At 39.5% G+C, this 15,041-nt stretch overlaps 1 protein-coding gene across 1 annotated transcript in view; it reads right to left on the minus strand.

The window, feature by feature from the left end:
• KCNT2 (potassium sodium-activated channel subfamily T member 2) overlaps positions 1-15,041 on the minus strand; it is a 295,119-nt gene that overhangs the window by 142,032 nt on the left and 138,046 nt on the right. The window contains exons 6-9 of the mRNA XM_070746341.1: positions 9,308-9,367; positions 6,731-6,805; positions 2,931-3,014; positions 2,126-2,220 (exon numbers count right to left, since the gene is read on the minus strand). Coding sequence (XP_070602442.1) covers positions 2,126-2,220; positions 2,931-3,014; positions 6,731-6,805; positions 9,308-9,367 — 314 coding nt within the window. The remainder of the gene's footprint in view (positions 1-2,125; positions 2,221-2,930; positions 3,015-6,730; positions 6,806-9,307; positions 9,368-15,041) is intronic.

The following is a 15,041-nucleotide window of genomic DNA, read 5'->3' on the forward strand; positions in this document are numbered from 1 at the left end:
ACAGAAAAGTAACATGATTTATATTTTATCACTTTATATGCCCACGTAGCCCATACTGTCTAGTTAAACTAAAATAAACTTTATTTACATGAATCTTATGTTACGTTTTATTAGCCAAATCCTGCTCTTAATTGAGAAATGTTGGATAGCTTACCCAGGTATCCTTTTTATTTTATTTCCAATTTAGAACAATTCAAAACTGATTGAGCGAGCTCCCATTACTGAAATTAAGCTTGAACCTAAATGAATACCCTAACCTCTAAACCATACTCAATTTTATGTCTTCGGAAGGGGGGGGGGGGGCTCTACCCACTTTTTTATTCTCGCCCCAGTTTACTATTTTCTTTTCCGCTAATGTTTTCCTAGAAGTGCTGTGTCTGCTTTTAGAGGGGGATCAAATGTAAATCCATTGGTTGTGACAGGAATTGACCAAGTGGATTGTTACTTGAGTCTGATGTTGTGGGCTGTGACGGACTAATTCTCATGTTTTCACGCTAAAGGAGGAATTAGAATTCAAGATCTGCTAGTTTTTAGGCCAAATTGGGCCTGTGGGTCCAGCTTACATTCCTGTCCACATGAAACTCACTTTGATTAAGCTGATTTTTGCAACAAATTTTCAAACAAACAAGCTCTTATTGAAAAAGTTCAGTGTCCTCATTAATAGTTGGATGGAAAAGGAGTCAATATAAAGTATTTGGAAGGTGAGAAGATTTGGTCTTGACACACAGCGTCTCCTTCTGTTTTTGTAAAGATGATTAGGTTGTGATAAACTAGGATACTGTCAAGCATCTGCCATTGTACAGCGCTACCTAACTGTGTAGCAACTGTTCTTTGAGACCACTGCATCTCTTTTGTGGCTTTGGCACATGTTCATGACATGAAGCAAGAATCCAGTGCTACCCATATATTAAGCCTAAAGCACTACAGTTACGAATAGTACAAGCTCTCACAGAAAATTTTATACAGTTGCCTGGCAGAGTATAACAATCAGAATGTATGTATGTGTGTCTATGTGTGTGTGTATGCATATATATAAAATGTTTAGATAATATAATTATCTAAAATATTAATATTTACTAGTAATCCTTTAAAAATATAAATGCAATAATTTAAAAATTCAAAGGAACAGCAATATAAATAAAAGAGAAATCAACAGAGAACTGCTTTAAACCAGACTGAATGTGATTTCAATTACCATGGTAGATAATTGCTTTATTTTCTTAGCTAACAACTGTGTCATTGGTATTTTTGTCAGTATTTAGTCTATTTTTCCCCACTCTACAAGGGCCAGAACAAGATCAGAATGAAATGGCACATAATAAGCTGGTGTCTGCACATGCAGAAGGCAGCAATAATTGGTGTAGGTCAACTTGCCTTTTTTCCTCATCTTTTCCTGTCACTTACAAAACCCAGGCTTGAATCTGAACATGATGTTCCCTGGCAAGCAACACTAGACTCCTTATCAGTGATAGATTGCTGTCTAATATTTTTCTTTCCCATAACTCAAGAAAGGGAGAAGATTTAGTGAGAAAAGGAGACATAGTTTGTAATAGTGTTATCAGTCATTAACAATTAGGTATTCTATAAACATCAAAGGTAGAAAATATTAGAAATGCAAAATGGTGTAACTTTAGTGTTTTATAAAGGTTTGAAGAGAAAGCAATTAAGAAGTTCATTTTAAAGATCATATCTGATTTCAGGATTGATGTAATCATAACAAGAAATAAGTATAAAATATTGGGGAGGGAGAGAAACAGATTTAATAACCATATTTGTCAGGTTTCTTTAAATCTTTTACTGTTGTGATTTGTAATCTTTACCTGCATCCCAATGTTAGTGTTGTATAAAGAAAAGCTTTCGCCAGGAATAGTTTCCCCCTCTGGACCAATTCCTTGGGAAGATATACAGCAATATAATGGCAATATAAACAAAAAGGACAGAGGTTTTATCTCCCCCTTAATTAAAGGAGTTTGTACCTGAACAATAATATTTTCAAATAATGGAGATTACTCACATATATTTTTTTTAGTATTTTGTCCTCTATCATTATTTATTTTCCTAAACAAGACAAGGTTTAAACTTTGGCTTGACATAAAACAGTAATAATAAACTACATGGAACTTACCATGTAAAGATAAGACACAGCAATGTAGATATTAAAATCAGAACTTGGTTAAACATTGCGGACTGTGTGCGCTGGATGGCTCTATGAAGATCATTCTATGTGAAAAGTCCAACCAACAACAAAATTATGTAACCAGCTCATTAAATAAAATGTGAGGCAGCAGACAAGAAATATGCAATACAGCAGTACAGCTAAATAATGAAAGGGTTAGCTGGGCTTTCTGAAACATGGTGCCATCAAACCTACATTACCGCTAAATCACAGGGTGCCCTTTCATACAGAATATCAGAAAAGGAGGTCAATAAGCATCAAGTAACCATATAAGAAACCATAATTCATTAAAATTACATTGTAATTTGCACCACTTATGGCTTAAGAAATACATAAGGAGATTCGGAATGAAAAGCAGGGAGTAATTTCGCTTCAACTGTACAATATTTTCCTGACAGGAAAAAGAACACAGAATTCTGCATATTTTTTATCTTCTGGGGCTGAAGGCAAAATTTATAGAACCAATTACAATAAGCCAACTACATGTAGTCCTTGACTTACAACCTTTTTTTGTTGTTGCAAACATTCAAAGATTCAATGTCACTGAGAAGTGACATATTACACTTGCGAGTATATGTTATCACAATGATGGCAATTAAGATATATTTACTCTTCCTCCCTTTGTACATACTTTTTTTCTGTAAACTAATAAAAATTATTTAAAAAAAAAAGAAAAGACATTTTTGTATTGACTCATAAATAGAAAATATGAATTTTCCCTTCAAACAAATCTTATCTACTTTGTCATACTTACAATCATATTCTCCAAAGCATGCTTAGCAAGCCAACAATTTAAAAACACTGGGATAAATAAATTCCTTAATGCAGGGCAGAAAATCTAAAGAAAAAACACAATGTATTACATACTTCCTCCAAATATTCATTCAAAGTTGAATGTGCACAACAGCATATGAAATTGATTGTTAATCAGTGTTGCTTCCTAATTGGACAGTTTGATTTCACAGAAGTTTGATTTACTTTGAGTTATGTTGTGTTGTTTAAGTGTTCCCTTTATTTTTTGAGCAGTGTAGTTATATTCCATGTACAGTATATCACAGAAGTGAATACACCCCCTCACATTTTGTAAATATTTAAGTACAGTGGTACCTCGGTACTCGAACGCTTCCTTTCTCGTACATTTCGGATAACGAACAAAATTTTCGGCAAAAATTTGCTTCGGTATCTGAACAAAAATTCAGATACCGAACAGGCAGAGAAAATTTTGTTCATTATACGAAATGTAATCCCGGCAGCTTCAGGGGGCTGAGGAGCTCTCTAAGAGCTCCAAGCTGCAGGAAGGGTGGGGGCTGCTGCAATCTTGGCAGCTTCTGAGGGCTCGTCACGTGATGAAGGGAAGCCGACGGAGCCATCTCAGCAATTGCTGCCGCTCCAGCAGCTTCCCTTCATTACGTGACGTTCCCGGCGCTCTTGCTACTGGAAGGGAAATCGCCGCGTGTTGCAGCCATTAAATTCCACAGGGAAGGAGAAAGTTTTTGAAGCTGCTTACAGGTAATAAAAGGAAGCAATGAGGAAAGGAGCCCTCAGAAGCTGCCAAGATTGCAGCAGCCCCCACCCTTCCTGCAGCTTGGAGCTCTTAGAGAGCTCCTCAGCCCCCTGAAGCTGCCGGGATGGCAGCTTCTGGGGGCTCCTTTCCTCATTGCTTCCAGCAGCCCCCACCTTTCCTGCAGCTTGGAGTAGCGAATTTATCTATCCCATTGGAAATAAAGAAAATAGATTTAATTGGTTCCCAGCGAGTTAACAGGGGCTGGGAACCAATTAAATCCATTTCCATTATTTCCTATGGGATAAATAAATTCGGTACTCGACCAAATCGGTTCTCAACCACAGTTCTAGAACGGATTATGGTCGAGAACCGAGGTACCACTGTATATCTTTTCATGTGACAACACTGAGGAATGACACTTGACTACAATGTAAAGTAGTGAGTATACTGCTTGTATAACAGTATAAATGTGCTGTCCCCTCAAAATAACGGAACACACAACCATTAATGTCTAAACTGCTGGCAACAAAAGTGAGTATACCTCAAAGTGATAATGTCCAAATGGGATCCAAGTAGCCATTTTCCCTCCCTGGTGTCATGTGACTTATTTGTGGTACAAGGTCTCAGGTATGAAGTGGGAAGAAGTGTGTTACATTTGGTTTTACCGCTCTCAATTTCTCATGCTGGTCATTGGAAATTCAACATGGTATCTCATGGCAATGAACTCTCTGAAGAAGTGAAAAAACGAATTGTTATTCTACATAAAGATGGCCTGTTTTATGTTGTGTGATGTTAAATTGTTAAAAATCAATAAAAAATATATTTAAAATAAATAAATAAATAAAAATAAAGATGGCCTAGGTTATAAGAATGGAATGGAATAGAACAGAATTGAATTTTATTGGCCAAGTGTGATTGGACACATTAAAAAAAAGTCTTGATGTATATGTTCTCCGTATACATAAAATATAAGATTGCCAAGACCCTGAAAACGAGCTGCAGAACGGTGGCCATACAGCGGTTTAACCATGGCGAGGCCTGTTCTGAATGCCATGGTCAACCAAAGAAGTTGAGTGCCCGTGCTCAGCACCATATCCAGAGGTTGCCTTCGGGAAATAGATGTATGAGTGCTGCCAGCATTGCTGCAGAGGTTGAAGTGATGGGAAGTCAGCCTGTCAGTGCTCAGATCATATACCGCATGAGTCATCACTTTAGGCTCAGGCCTGTCATCCCAGAAGGAATCTTCTTCTAAAGATGATGCACAAAAAGGCCCACAAACGGTTGCTACAGACAAGCAGACTAAGGACATGGATTTCTGGAACCATGTCCTGTGGTCCGATGAGACCAAGATAAACTTATTTAGTTTAGATGGTGTCAAGTGTATATGGGGGCAACCAGGTGAGGAGTACAAAGACAAGTTTGTTTTGACTGCAGTCAATCATGGTAGTGGGAATGTCATGGTCTGGGGCTGCATGAGTACTACCGGCACTGGGTTGCTGCAGTGAATTTGAGAACCATGAATGCCGACATATACTGTAACATACTGAAGCAGAGCATGATCCCCTCCCTTTATAGACTAGGCCACAGGGCAGTATTCCAACATGATAACAACCCCCAACACACTTCCAAAATGACCACTACCTTGCTAAATAAGATGAAGGTAAAAGTGATGATTGACCAAGCATTTCTCCAGATTTAAACCTCATTGAGCATTGCTTGCTGAAATGGAAGGTGGAAGTTCACAAGGTCTCTAACACCAGCTCCGTGACATCGCCATGGAGGAATGGACAAGGATTCCAATGGCAACTTGTGAAGCTCTGGTGAACTCTATGCCCAAGAGGCTTAATGCAGTGCTGGAAAGTAAGGGTGGACAGACAAAATATTTACACTTTGGGCCCCTTTGGACTTTATCACTTAGGGGTGTACTCGCTTTTGTTTCCAGCAGTTTAGACAATAATAACTGTATGTTGTGTTATTTTGAGGGGATAACACATTTACATTGTTAAACAAGCTGTATACTCACTACTTTACATTGTAGCCAAGTGTCATTTCTTCAGTGTTGTCACATGAAAAAATATACTTAAATATTTACAAAATATGAAGGGGTGTACTCACTTTTGTGATATATCTGTGGCTTTTTACTTGATAACAGCAGAGCTAGCAAAACTACAACAGAAGACAATTCAGCCGAGTAGGAAAATTTGATATTTGATCTATTCTTTTTCAACCCCAATTCTTATTTTTGATCAAAATTATTGTCCCAATATAATCTCCAGAAACTTACTTCTGAAGTGAAGTTTATATCCAAACAAAAATAGGTAGAACTGAATTAACCATGGGTTAATGACTACAATTTGGTCTGCCTAAGTTTAAGTGTATTGTAGTTTGCTTGCTTGAGTTAGGACCAAGACATTATAGACTGGTGTATCTGTGAGTGTGGAGGGGGAAGCTGTTGATTAAAAAAGATTCCACAAGGCACTTTTGATGTTCCCTAAAATGAACAGCAGATGTAAGATTTTTATAAGGGCATACTTTATTTAGAATTCTGATATCCATCAAACAGAATAATGTGCATATAGCATGTAACACAAGTAATCTTGTCATTCTTCAAGGATTACAAAATAACTTGAAAGGCACGATCTGCATGGCAATGGGATTAGTGGAATGAAATTGATGAAAAATGTATCTTCTGTTGCCATTACTTGCAATCAGAATCAACTAATATTATCTCTGATGGACCTGCCTTCCTTCCCAAATTCTTATACAAAAAGCTGTTTCAATCTCTACTGCATGACCAACAAATAATAATATTATGGGGAAAATGAATGAGGCTTCCTGAGAACTAGAGATCACAAGTCCTCTGTCTATATTAAAAGAAAAAAAGAATCAAATCAAAGAATTAGTGCTGAGCATTAAAATTGAATGGGCCTCATAATTTTTCCATAGATTCACAGAAAATCTTGCTTCAAAGGTTTTCATGAATATAATTTTCCAATCTTGTAGTCGCTGTTTCCTTTCCTCTCCCGTAAAAATTACAGATAGAAACTTACCGTAATGATGAAAGGAATAGCATTGATGGTTTCCAGCAGAAAAGGAATGCGTACAACTTGTTCCCAAATGTTTCCCTTTTAAAAATCAAGTTAAAATAAAATGCAATGTTAACAACCAGCATAGTAATACCATAATTCAACATGGGTGATACATAGCAGCATACAGGATTTACCATAATTTTTGGAGTATAAGACACTCCCCCCCCCCAAAAAAGGCTGAAAATTTGGATGAGTCTTATACTCTGAATATAGCTTTTTCTAAGCTTTTTTCAGTCCTAATGAGGAGCTAATGATCTTCCAAGCTTGCAGGCTTTTTCATTACTACTCACTCCAAAGAAGGTGTTTCCCAGCCCTAAGTCTTTGCAGGCTTTTTTCATTGGTACTTCCTGCAAAGGTTTTTTCAGCCCCCAGTCTTTAAAGGCTTTTTTGATTGCCACTCCCTCCAAATAAGATTTTTTAAGCCCTAACCAGGGGATAAAATAATATGCTGAAGCTGACCAAACTAAGGACACTAGGCAGATATCTGGTAGGCAGATTTCCACTCCTAATTTCCGCCCCAAAAACTAAGGTACATCTTATACTCCGAAAAATACAGTATATATAGTACACTGAGAAGCATTCAAATTTCCTATTAGGCACAACAGAGCTCTGCGTAAGCAAATCCTTTTTAGAAGAAGGAGCTGTAGTAATGTCATGTCTGACTAGATGTAAACCAATCAGCTCTGTCTTCTGTCCAGCTTAGCTTAATTTCTGTAGCGAGCTCTATTTCCAAATAGAAATAGATGTACAGAAAATGTCTGTGACATGAGTCTTCATGTATATTTGTGTGTGTGCGTGCATGTGTATAAGGACCTGTATATTTCATGTATATATTTCATATATGTATGTAGATAAACAATATATAAATGTTTATGCTGCTCTCAAAAATGGCCAAGGATGTATACCAAAGCACTATATCAGTTAGTTGTACAGTATTAGCGAAATAAATATACCTGAAGAATACTTATTTAATTTGAATATAAGAAGAATAAATAATTCAAGTTTTATCTAAAATTTCTATTTTTTATCATTGACATTATTAGAAGTATAAAATGCTTCCTAATATTTAAAAGAATATAGAGAAACCTCAGTACAAAAACCATATTAGATATTTCATTCAGAGTAAGAAACATTCAATTACATTTATAAGTCAAATGTGGTCAATACAGCAACAATATTTTAATTTCTAATAAGGCAGGCCTGGGGTCAAGGCAGGCCTGGGGCCGGTGAACTATACCATCTAGCCCCAGCTGAATGGATATGAATGTTTTATAATTAAAGTTTTCAATTGTTTTTATATTGTTTTATATTGCTGTTCACTGCCCAGGGTTCAGAAGGAGTTGGGCAGCTTATAAATCACAATCAATCAATCAATCAATCAATCAATCAGTAGACAAACAAACAAACAAACAAGCACAACATAATTAAACAATTTCTGCATTCTTTTTCGTGATATTAAAATGCTTCATCTCAAAAAATAGTATGTCACAGTATCTGGCAAAAAATGCTTGAAAAAAAGAGTGCTACCATTAACTCAAATCTTTATTTTCTTTTCTCTCTCTCTTCTCCCACCCTCCCTCCCCCTCTCTCTCTCTCTCTCTCCAATTTATCTCAACACACAAGTGACTCTGTATTGTGCATAACAAAACAAATACTATTATTAATTTCTGAATAAATGGTATACATGTACTTGAAGAAAGAGAGAGAGAGATTTATCAGGATGTACATTTATTTAATTGCTAGGGTTTTACTGCATCAGATTTTAAAAATAAAAAATTCTGCTACTATCTAAATATTATACTTGAAGGCTAAATCTACTGATACGCCTAGAGTATTACCCTGAAGAATGGGTCAGAAGGTAATATGGCTCTAGAACAGTGATTTTCAACCTTTTTTGAGCCGCGGCACATTTTTTTACATTTACAAAATCCTGGGGCACACCACCAACCAAAATGACACCCTAAGACACTTCTCTCTTTTTCCAACCCTGTCTCCTCCCCTCCTCTGTGTGTGTGTGTATACACACTATGAACCATTTCCAAAAACAGGTGAGGGCTTGGGTTTTTTTCTCTCTTATTCTTTTGGTGCTTTTTATCATATGCTTTAAATCAAGAGTCACTTCTCTCTCTCCTTTGTTTCTCTCTCTTTCCTCTCATTCTCTGTCTCAATCATTTTCTCATTTCTCTTTTTTCCTTCCCATCCTCTCATTTCTCTCTCTCCCTTCCTCTCCTTTTCTCTCTCTCTCTCCCTCTTTCTTTCTCTCTTGCTTTCTTTTCTCTCTCTTTTGCTCTCTCTCTTGCTTTCTTTCTCTCACTCTTTCTTTCTCTCTTTTCTTTCTCTCTCTTGCTTTCTCTCTCTCTCACTCTCTTTCTCTCTCTCTTGCTTTCTTTCTCTCTCTTTCTCTCTCTCTCACTCTCTCTCAGCAAAAAGTTGTGAGACCGAAACCTGAGCTTCCTTCTTCGCGGCACACCTGACCATGTCCCGCCACGGCACACTGGTTGAAAAACACTGCTCTAGAAGAATATAATAATAACTTACTTTGTAACTGAGATAGCTCAGTAGCGTAGTTTCCAAAAGACTTATTAAAGCCACTGATACCTAGAGAAATAACATGCATGAGAAATTCAGCAATTTCTGCGGACTAAGCAAGAACGGAAAAAATATGTATAGGATTCAAAAGAAATAAAAACAAGCACTGAATGTAATCTTTAAATTTTCAAAATCCTTCTATTTCTTAACCTGTGCCTCATTGTATCATTCAGATGATAAATGCCTTTTCAGTTTGACTATCCAACCCGTACATTATATGTTCTATTTTTTCTTGAAATTGGGCCAATATACACATAAAGATTATCTGTTTCTCCCAGCGTTGTAGACATTAATCATTCAGGAACAGCTAATTTGTGAAGATGAAGCCTGTGAACAGAAAAGGGTTTTGCCATATCAGACTAAGAATGTTTATTTCAGTATTCTTTTTCCAATACTGACCAATTCAATACCTCTGGCTTGCCAGAAACATATTATGAACATTTTAGCTTCCCACTACTATTTGACATCAGTGTCCAATATTCAGAAACCTTCCCTTATTTTTAAATAAGACAATAATGAACATAAACTGAAGGCAGCATTACGGCCTTCAGAATAGGTATCATTAATATCACCCACAGAATTGATAAAATTGTGTTTCATCCACTACCTGGGTCATTTGCCAATATACTAATGCTTCACAGAAACCATTTACCATATTTTTCGGAGTATAAGACATGCCTCCCCACTCCCCTAAAAAAGAGAGTGAAAATCTGGGTGCGTCTTATACTATGAATGTAGCCCTGCCCATATGGTCCTCACGTTGCATTTTTGGATGGTTCCAGGCGATAGGGACCCTCACTTCCACATGGAGCCTGATTTTCAAAGCATCCCAGGAAAGTGCGTTGAAAGCCAGGCTTCCTCTCAGAAAGGCCCGATAGAGAGGCAGCACGTCAGTCCTCTTGGACCTGCCTGAATGCTGAAACAGCCCACAGAACTGCATTGAGAGCCTTTTAAATGAAAGCGTTTACAGGTATCAGATTCCCTCTCTCCAATTGCAAAACGTGTGTCCGAAATGTGAGGATCGTAGAGGAAAGCAGGAAAGCATTTCCCCAAAACAGAGGGGAATCCTTCATCTGGAAACACTTTCTTCTACAATCTTCACGTTTCAAGCACCAGATTCCCTCTCTCCAATTGCAAAACATGGACCTCAAATGCCAGGATCATAGAGAAAAGCAGGAAAGCGTTTCTAGCTGAAGGATTTCCCCACCCCAAAAACAGAGGTGAATCCTTCAGCTGGAAACACTTCCTTCTACAATCCTCGCATTTCAGGTACCCTTTTTGCAATCAGAGAAGAGGATCAGCCACCTGAAAACGCTTTCATCAACGCAGTTTCCTAGGCTGCTTCAGGATTCAGGCTTGATTGAGGCAGCCAAGCTGCAGGGGCTTATTGGAAAGCCTGATAGCATCTGTAAGAAATGGCAGGTCCAGGAGGACTGATGTGCTGCCTCTCTATTGGGCCTTGCTGTGAGAAAGCCTGGCTTTCAATGCCTATGGCTATAGGTAAGAAGATTGGGGCATTTGGGGAGTGGAGCCAAGTCTGTCTTCTGCCCCCATGAAAATCATACCCCATCCCATCCAGTCTAGTTAACTTTCATCCCAATTTCTGCAGAAAGAAATGTCAACAGATGCATAAAACAGAAAGTCTGATTAAAGATTTTGAAGATTATGTGCTTTAAAGCAGTGTTTCCCAACCTTTTTTGAGCCGCGGCACATTATTCACATTTACAAAATCCTGGGGAACATTGAGCGAGGGGGGGGGCGGGGGGCGGGGGGGTGTAAAAAAAAGTTTGGACAAAAATATCTCTTCCTCCCTTTCGCTCTATTTTTCTCTCTCCCTCTTTCTCTCTCTCCCTCCCTTCTCTTTCTTTCCCCTCTCTCTCCATCTCTCTTTGTTTCTCCCTTCCTTCCTCTCTTTTTTGCCCTCCTTCTCTCTCCCTCCTTCCCTCTCTCTGTCTTTCCCTCACCCTCCTTCTCCCCTCTTTCTCTCCCTCTCTTGCTTTCTCTCTCTTGCTGTCTTTCTCTTTTTCTCTCTTCCCCCTCTCTCTCCCTCTCTCTTTCTCTCTCTTGCTATCTCTCTTTTGCTTTCTCTCTTTCTCCCCCCTCTCTCTCCCTCTCCTGCTATCTCTTTCTCTCCCCCCTCTCTCCCTCTCTCCTTCTCTCTCTCCCTCTCTTGCTATCTCTTTCTCTCTCTTTCTATCCCCCCTCTCTTCCTCTCTCTTTCTCTCTCTACCTCTCTTGCTATCTCTTTCTCTCTCTTTCTCTCCCCCCTCTCTCCCTCTCTCTCCCTCTCTTGCTATATATTTCTCTCTCTTTCTCTCCCCCCTCTCTTCCTCTCTCTTTCTCTCTCTCCCTCTCTTGCTTTCTCTTTCTCTCCCCCCTCTCTCCCTCTCTCTTTCTCCCAGTAGCGACGGCAGGGTGATCAGCTGAGGCGGAGCTCCAGAACGGAGGCACAGACGGCGGTGGCTAGACGCCGTACATTTCTGGCGTTGCGCTGGGCATGGACGTGGGGCTTGAGCCTCCATCCTGGTCCAGCCAGCAGGCAAGTGCCAGCCACGCAATTCCAGCATTTCCAGCTGCCGCCGTCGGTGCCTCTGTTCCTCTGTTCCGGAGCTCCGCCTCACAGCTGATCACCCTGACGTCGCCCCACGGCTACTGGGAGAAAGAGAGAGGGAGAGAGGGGGGAGAGAAAGAGAAAGCAAGAGAGGGGGAGAGAGAGGGACCACCCTGCCACCGCCCCACGGCATGGCTCCTGCCCGCTGCCGCTGCCGCCGCCATCACCCTCCCACTGCGCTCCGCCCTCCCGCTGCCGCTGCCCTCCCACCAAGCCCCAAAGCTCACCTGCTGACAGGGAAGCTCCAGCCGGGCGGGGCGCCGCAACTGCTGGAAAACTTGGAAGGCGCAAAGAAGCAAGCTCAGCTTCTGGTCTCACAACTTTTTTCTCTTCGCAAAAAGTTGCGAGACCAGAAGCTGAGCTTATTTCTTCGCGGCACACCTGACCATGTCTCGCGGCACACCAGTGTGCCGCGGCACACCGGTTGGGAAACACTGCTTTAAAGGAATCTCATTACAGTGGTACCTCGGTACTCAAAGGCTTTGGTTCTCGTATATTTCGGATAACAAACAAAATTTTCGGCAAAAATTTGCTTCGGTATCTGAACAAAAATTCGGATACCGAACAGCCACAGAAAATTTTGTTCATTATCCGAAATGTTACCACCGGGGGCTGCTGCAATCCCAGCAGCTTCAGGGGGCTGAGGAGCTCTATAAGAGCTCCAAGCTGCAGGAAGGGTGGGGGCGGCTGCAATCCCGGCAGCTTCGGGGGGCTTGTTTCCTCATTGCTTCCTCTTATTACCTGTAAGCAGCTGCAAAAACTTTCCCCTTCCCAGCGGCAGCAACAGCAGCGGCTTCACTTCAAGTAGCAACAGCGCCGGGAACATCACATGATGAAGGGAAGCCGCCGGAGCCATCTCAGCAGTTGCCGCCGCTCCAGCAGCTTCCCTTCATTACGTGACGTTCCCGGCGCTGTTGCTCCTCGAAGGGAAGCCGCCGCCGTTGCTGCCGCCGGGAAGGAGAAAGTTTTTGCAGCTGCTTACAGGTAATAATACGAAGCATTGAGGAAAGGAGCCCCCCAAAGCTGCCGGGATTGCAGCCGCCCCCACCCTTCCTGCAGCTTGGAGTACCGAATTTATTTATCCCATAGGAAATAAAGAAAATAGATTTAATTGGTTCCCAGCGAGTTAACAGGGGCTGGGAATCAATTAAATCCATTTCCATTATTTCCTATGGGATAAATAAATTCAGTACTCGACCAAATCGGTTCTCAACCACACTTCTGGAACGAATTGTGGTCGAGTACCGAGGTACCACTGTATTCTTCTAAGTTTTCCTAGTATTAACTGAGGAAGCTTTTCTTGGAAATTTAGTTAGTCACCTTATACAATAAACTGACCACTTCCATAGCAGGAATGTGAGATTTACCTTATGCAACAAAAGTGGATTCTTTTTAACCTTACAAGGAAAAGGAAATTTGGTAGTACTAACACCTTCTTGTCAAAGAAAAATAACATGTCTACATGCTCTGGTAGGAAGCACCTTTCTTGTTTTGCATTGTGCCTACAGTTCCTGTCTTACTGTGCTATTGTCCTCATTTATCTGTACCTACTTTGCTTATGTTTATGTTTATACCAATACCTCTTATCTTAAACATATTTGAGAAACAAATAAACAAACAAACAAACAAACAAACTAGCTAAATTCCAAATGTGCTCAGGCATAGAGATGGTCTAGATCTCAGTACCAAATAAAAGAATTCATGTTATTACTTCACAAATTGGAAGCATTTATTTCTTATTATATTGTTATAACAACATGCATCTCATAACTGTGACACAGGGTGGCAAAGAAAAGAAACTCTAAGGGAGAAAAATAATAGTAAATATATGAATATATTCCAAAACTGATACAGAAGCAATTTCAAAAATTGAAATTTAAATAAATAGGATAGATAAGAAGGGTAGGTGGAGGGAGAGAAAACATTTTCTTCCCAGATCCTTTTCATGGGCCATTAAGCAGCATTGTAAGATTCCATAGACTGCACAAAATGCACAAATACATCTAAGTGGTAAAAATATAATCATAGGGGGGAAAATAAATAGCAGGCAAAGAAACAAGGCCTGAAGTAAAATTAGTTTTGATTAGTCAATAGTAAATCTACCTTCTAAAGTTCTTTACAAGTAACAAAAGGCAAATGATGGTGGTCAAGGTATAAAAGGCACTGTTCTTTATAGATTGTTAACTGAGTGGGGAAAAAACATGAAGTGTGGGGATAAATGAGCAATTTTCTCAATGGAAGGAAATAAGAAGTGGAGTGCCACAGAGCTCTCTGCTGAGATTGAAGCTTCTTAATTTATTCATAAATTATCATGACTTAGGCTACGCACACTGAGCTGCCTAAATTTGCAGATACTAGACTATTTAAGTTGATGATAATGAAAGGGTGAAGAGCTACAGAAGGAATTTTAACTGGATGAGAAGGCAACCAAATGGAAAATACAGTTCAATATACTTTAAATGTAAAAATTAAGCATGATATGCAGAAAATGGACAGGGAGATTTTCTCAAAAATCAGGACAGAGATGAAACTTTTTAAACTTTTATATGTAATATAGCAACCACAAGCAACCACATTTTTCCTCACTGCCTAGGATTAATTTGTGGAGTTTTATGTTAGAAAACAGGAGGATGGCCACTAGCTCGGTTTGTTTCAATACTAATTGGTTCATAGAGAACAGATCTGCAAAGGTTATTGTTTGTGTTCTGTTATGTAGGTTTGGAGCCTCCAAATATCACTGGCAAGAGAACAATAGCGCAAATTTTGAAAATCTCCCCCTTCTGCTTTGAGCTCCAGTGTGGCATCTGGTTGGCCATTGTGACATCGAAGTGCTATACTGAAATGATCTAGATTGACATATGAATTTCCATCTTATCTTCTTATGGTTTTACTGATACCCTTCAGATTGAAGCTCTTTTGTAATTGTGCAATTCTTGGTGTTCTCTGGACTTCATTATTACATATCAGCGCATCTTTTTAAATTAGTTCTACAGTTAACTAAATATTACTTTCCAAGACATAAAAGTTGTAAGAAATAGCAGTCACACATCTATTTCCACATCTCTTGGGCAA

The sequence above is a fragment of the Erythrolamprus reginae genome, chromosome 3, assembly GCF_031021105.1.
Source record: "Erythrolamprus reginae isolate rEryReg1 chromosome 3, rEryReg1.hap1, whole genome shotgun sequence".
Taxonomy (NCBI): Eukaryota; Metazoa; Chordata; class Lepidosauria; order Squamata; family Dipsadidae; genus Erythrolamprus; species Erythrolamprus reginae.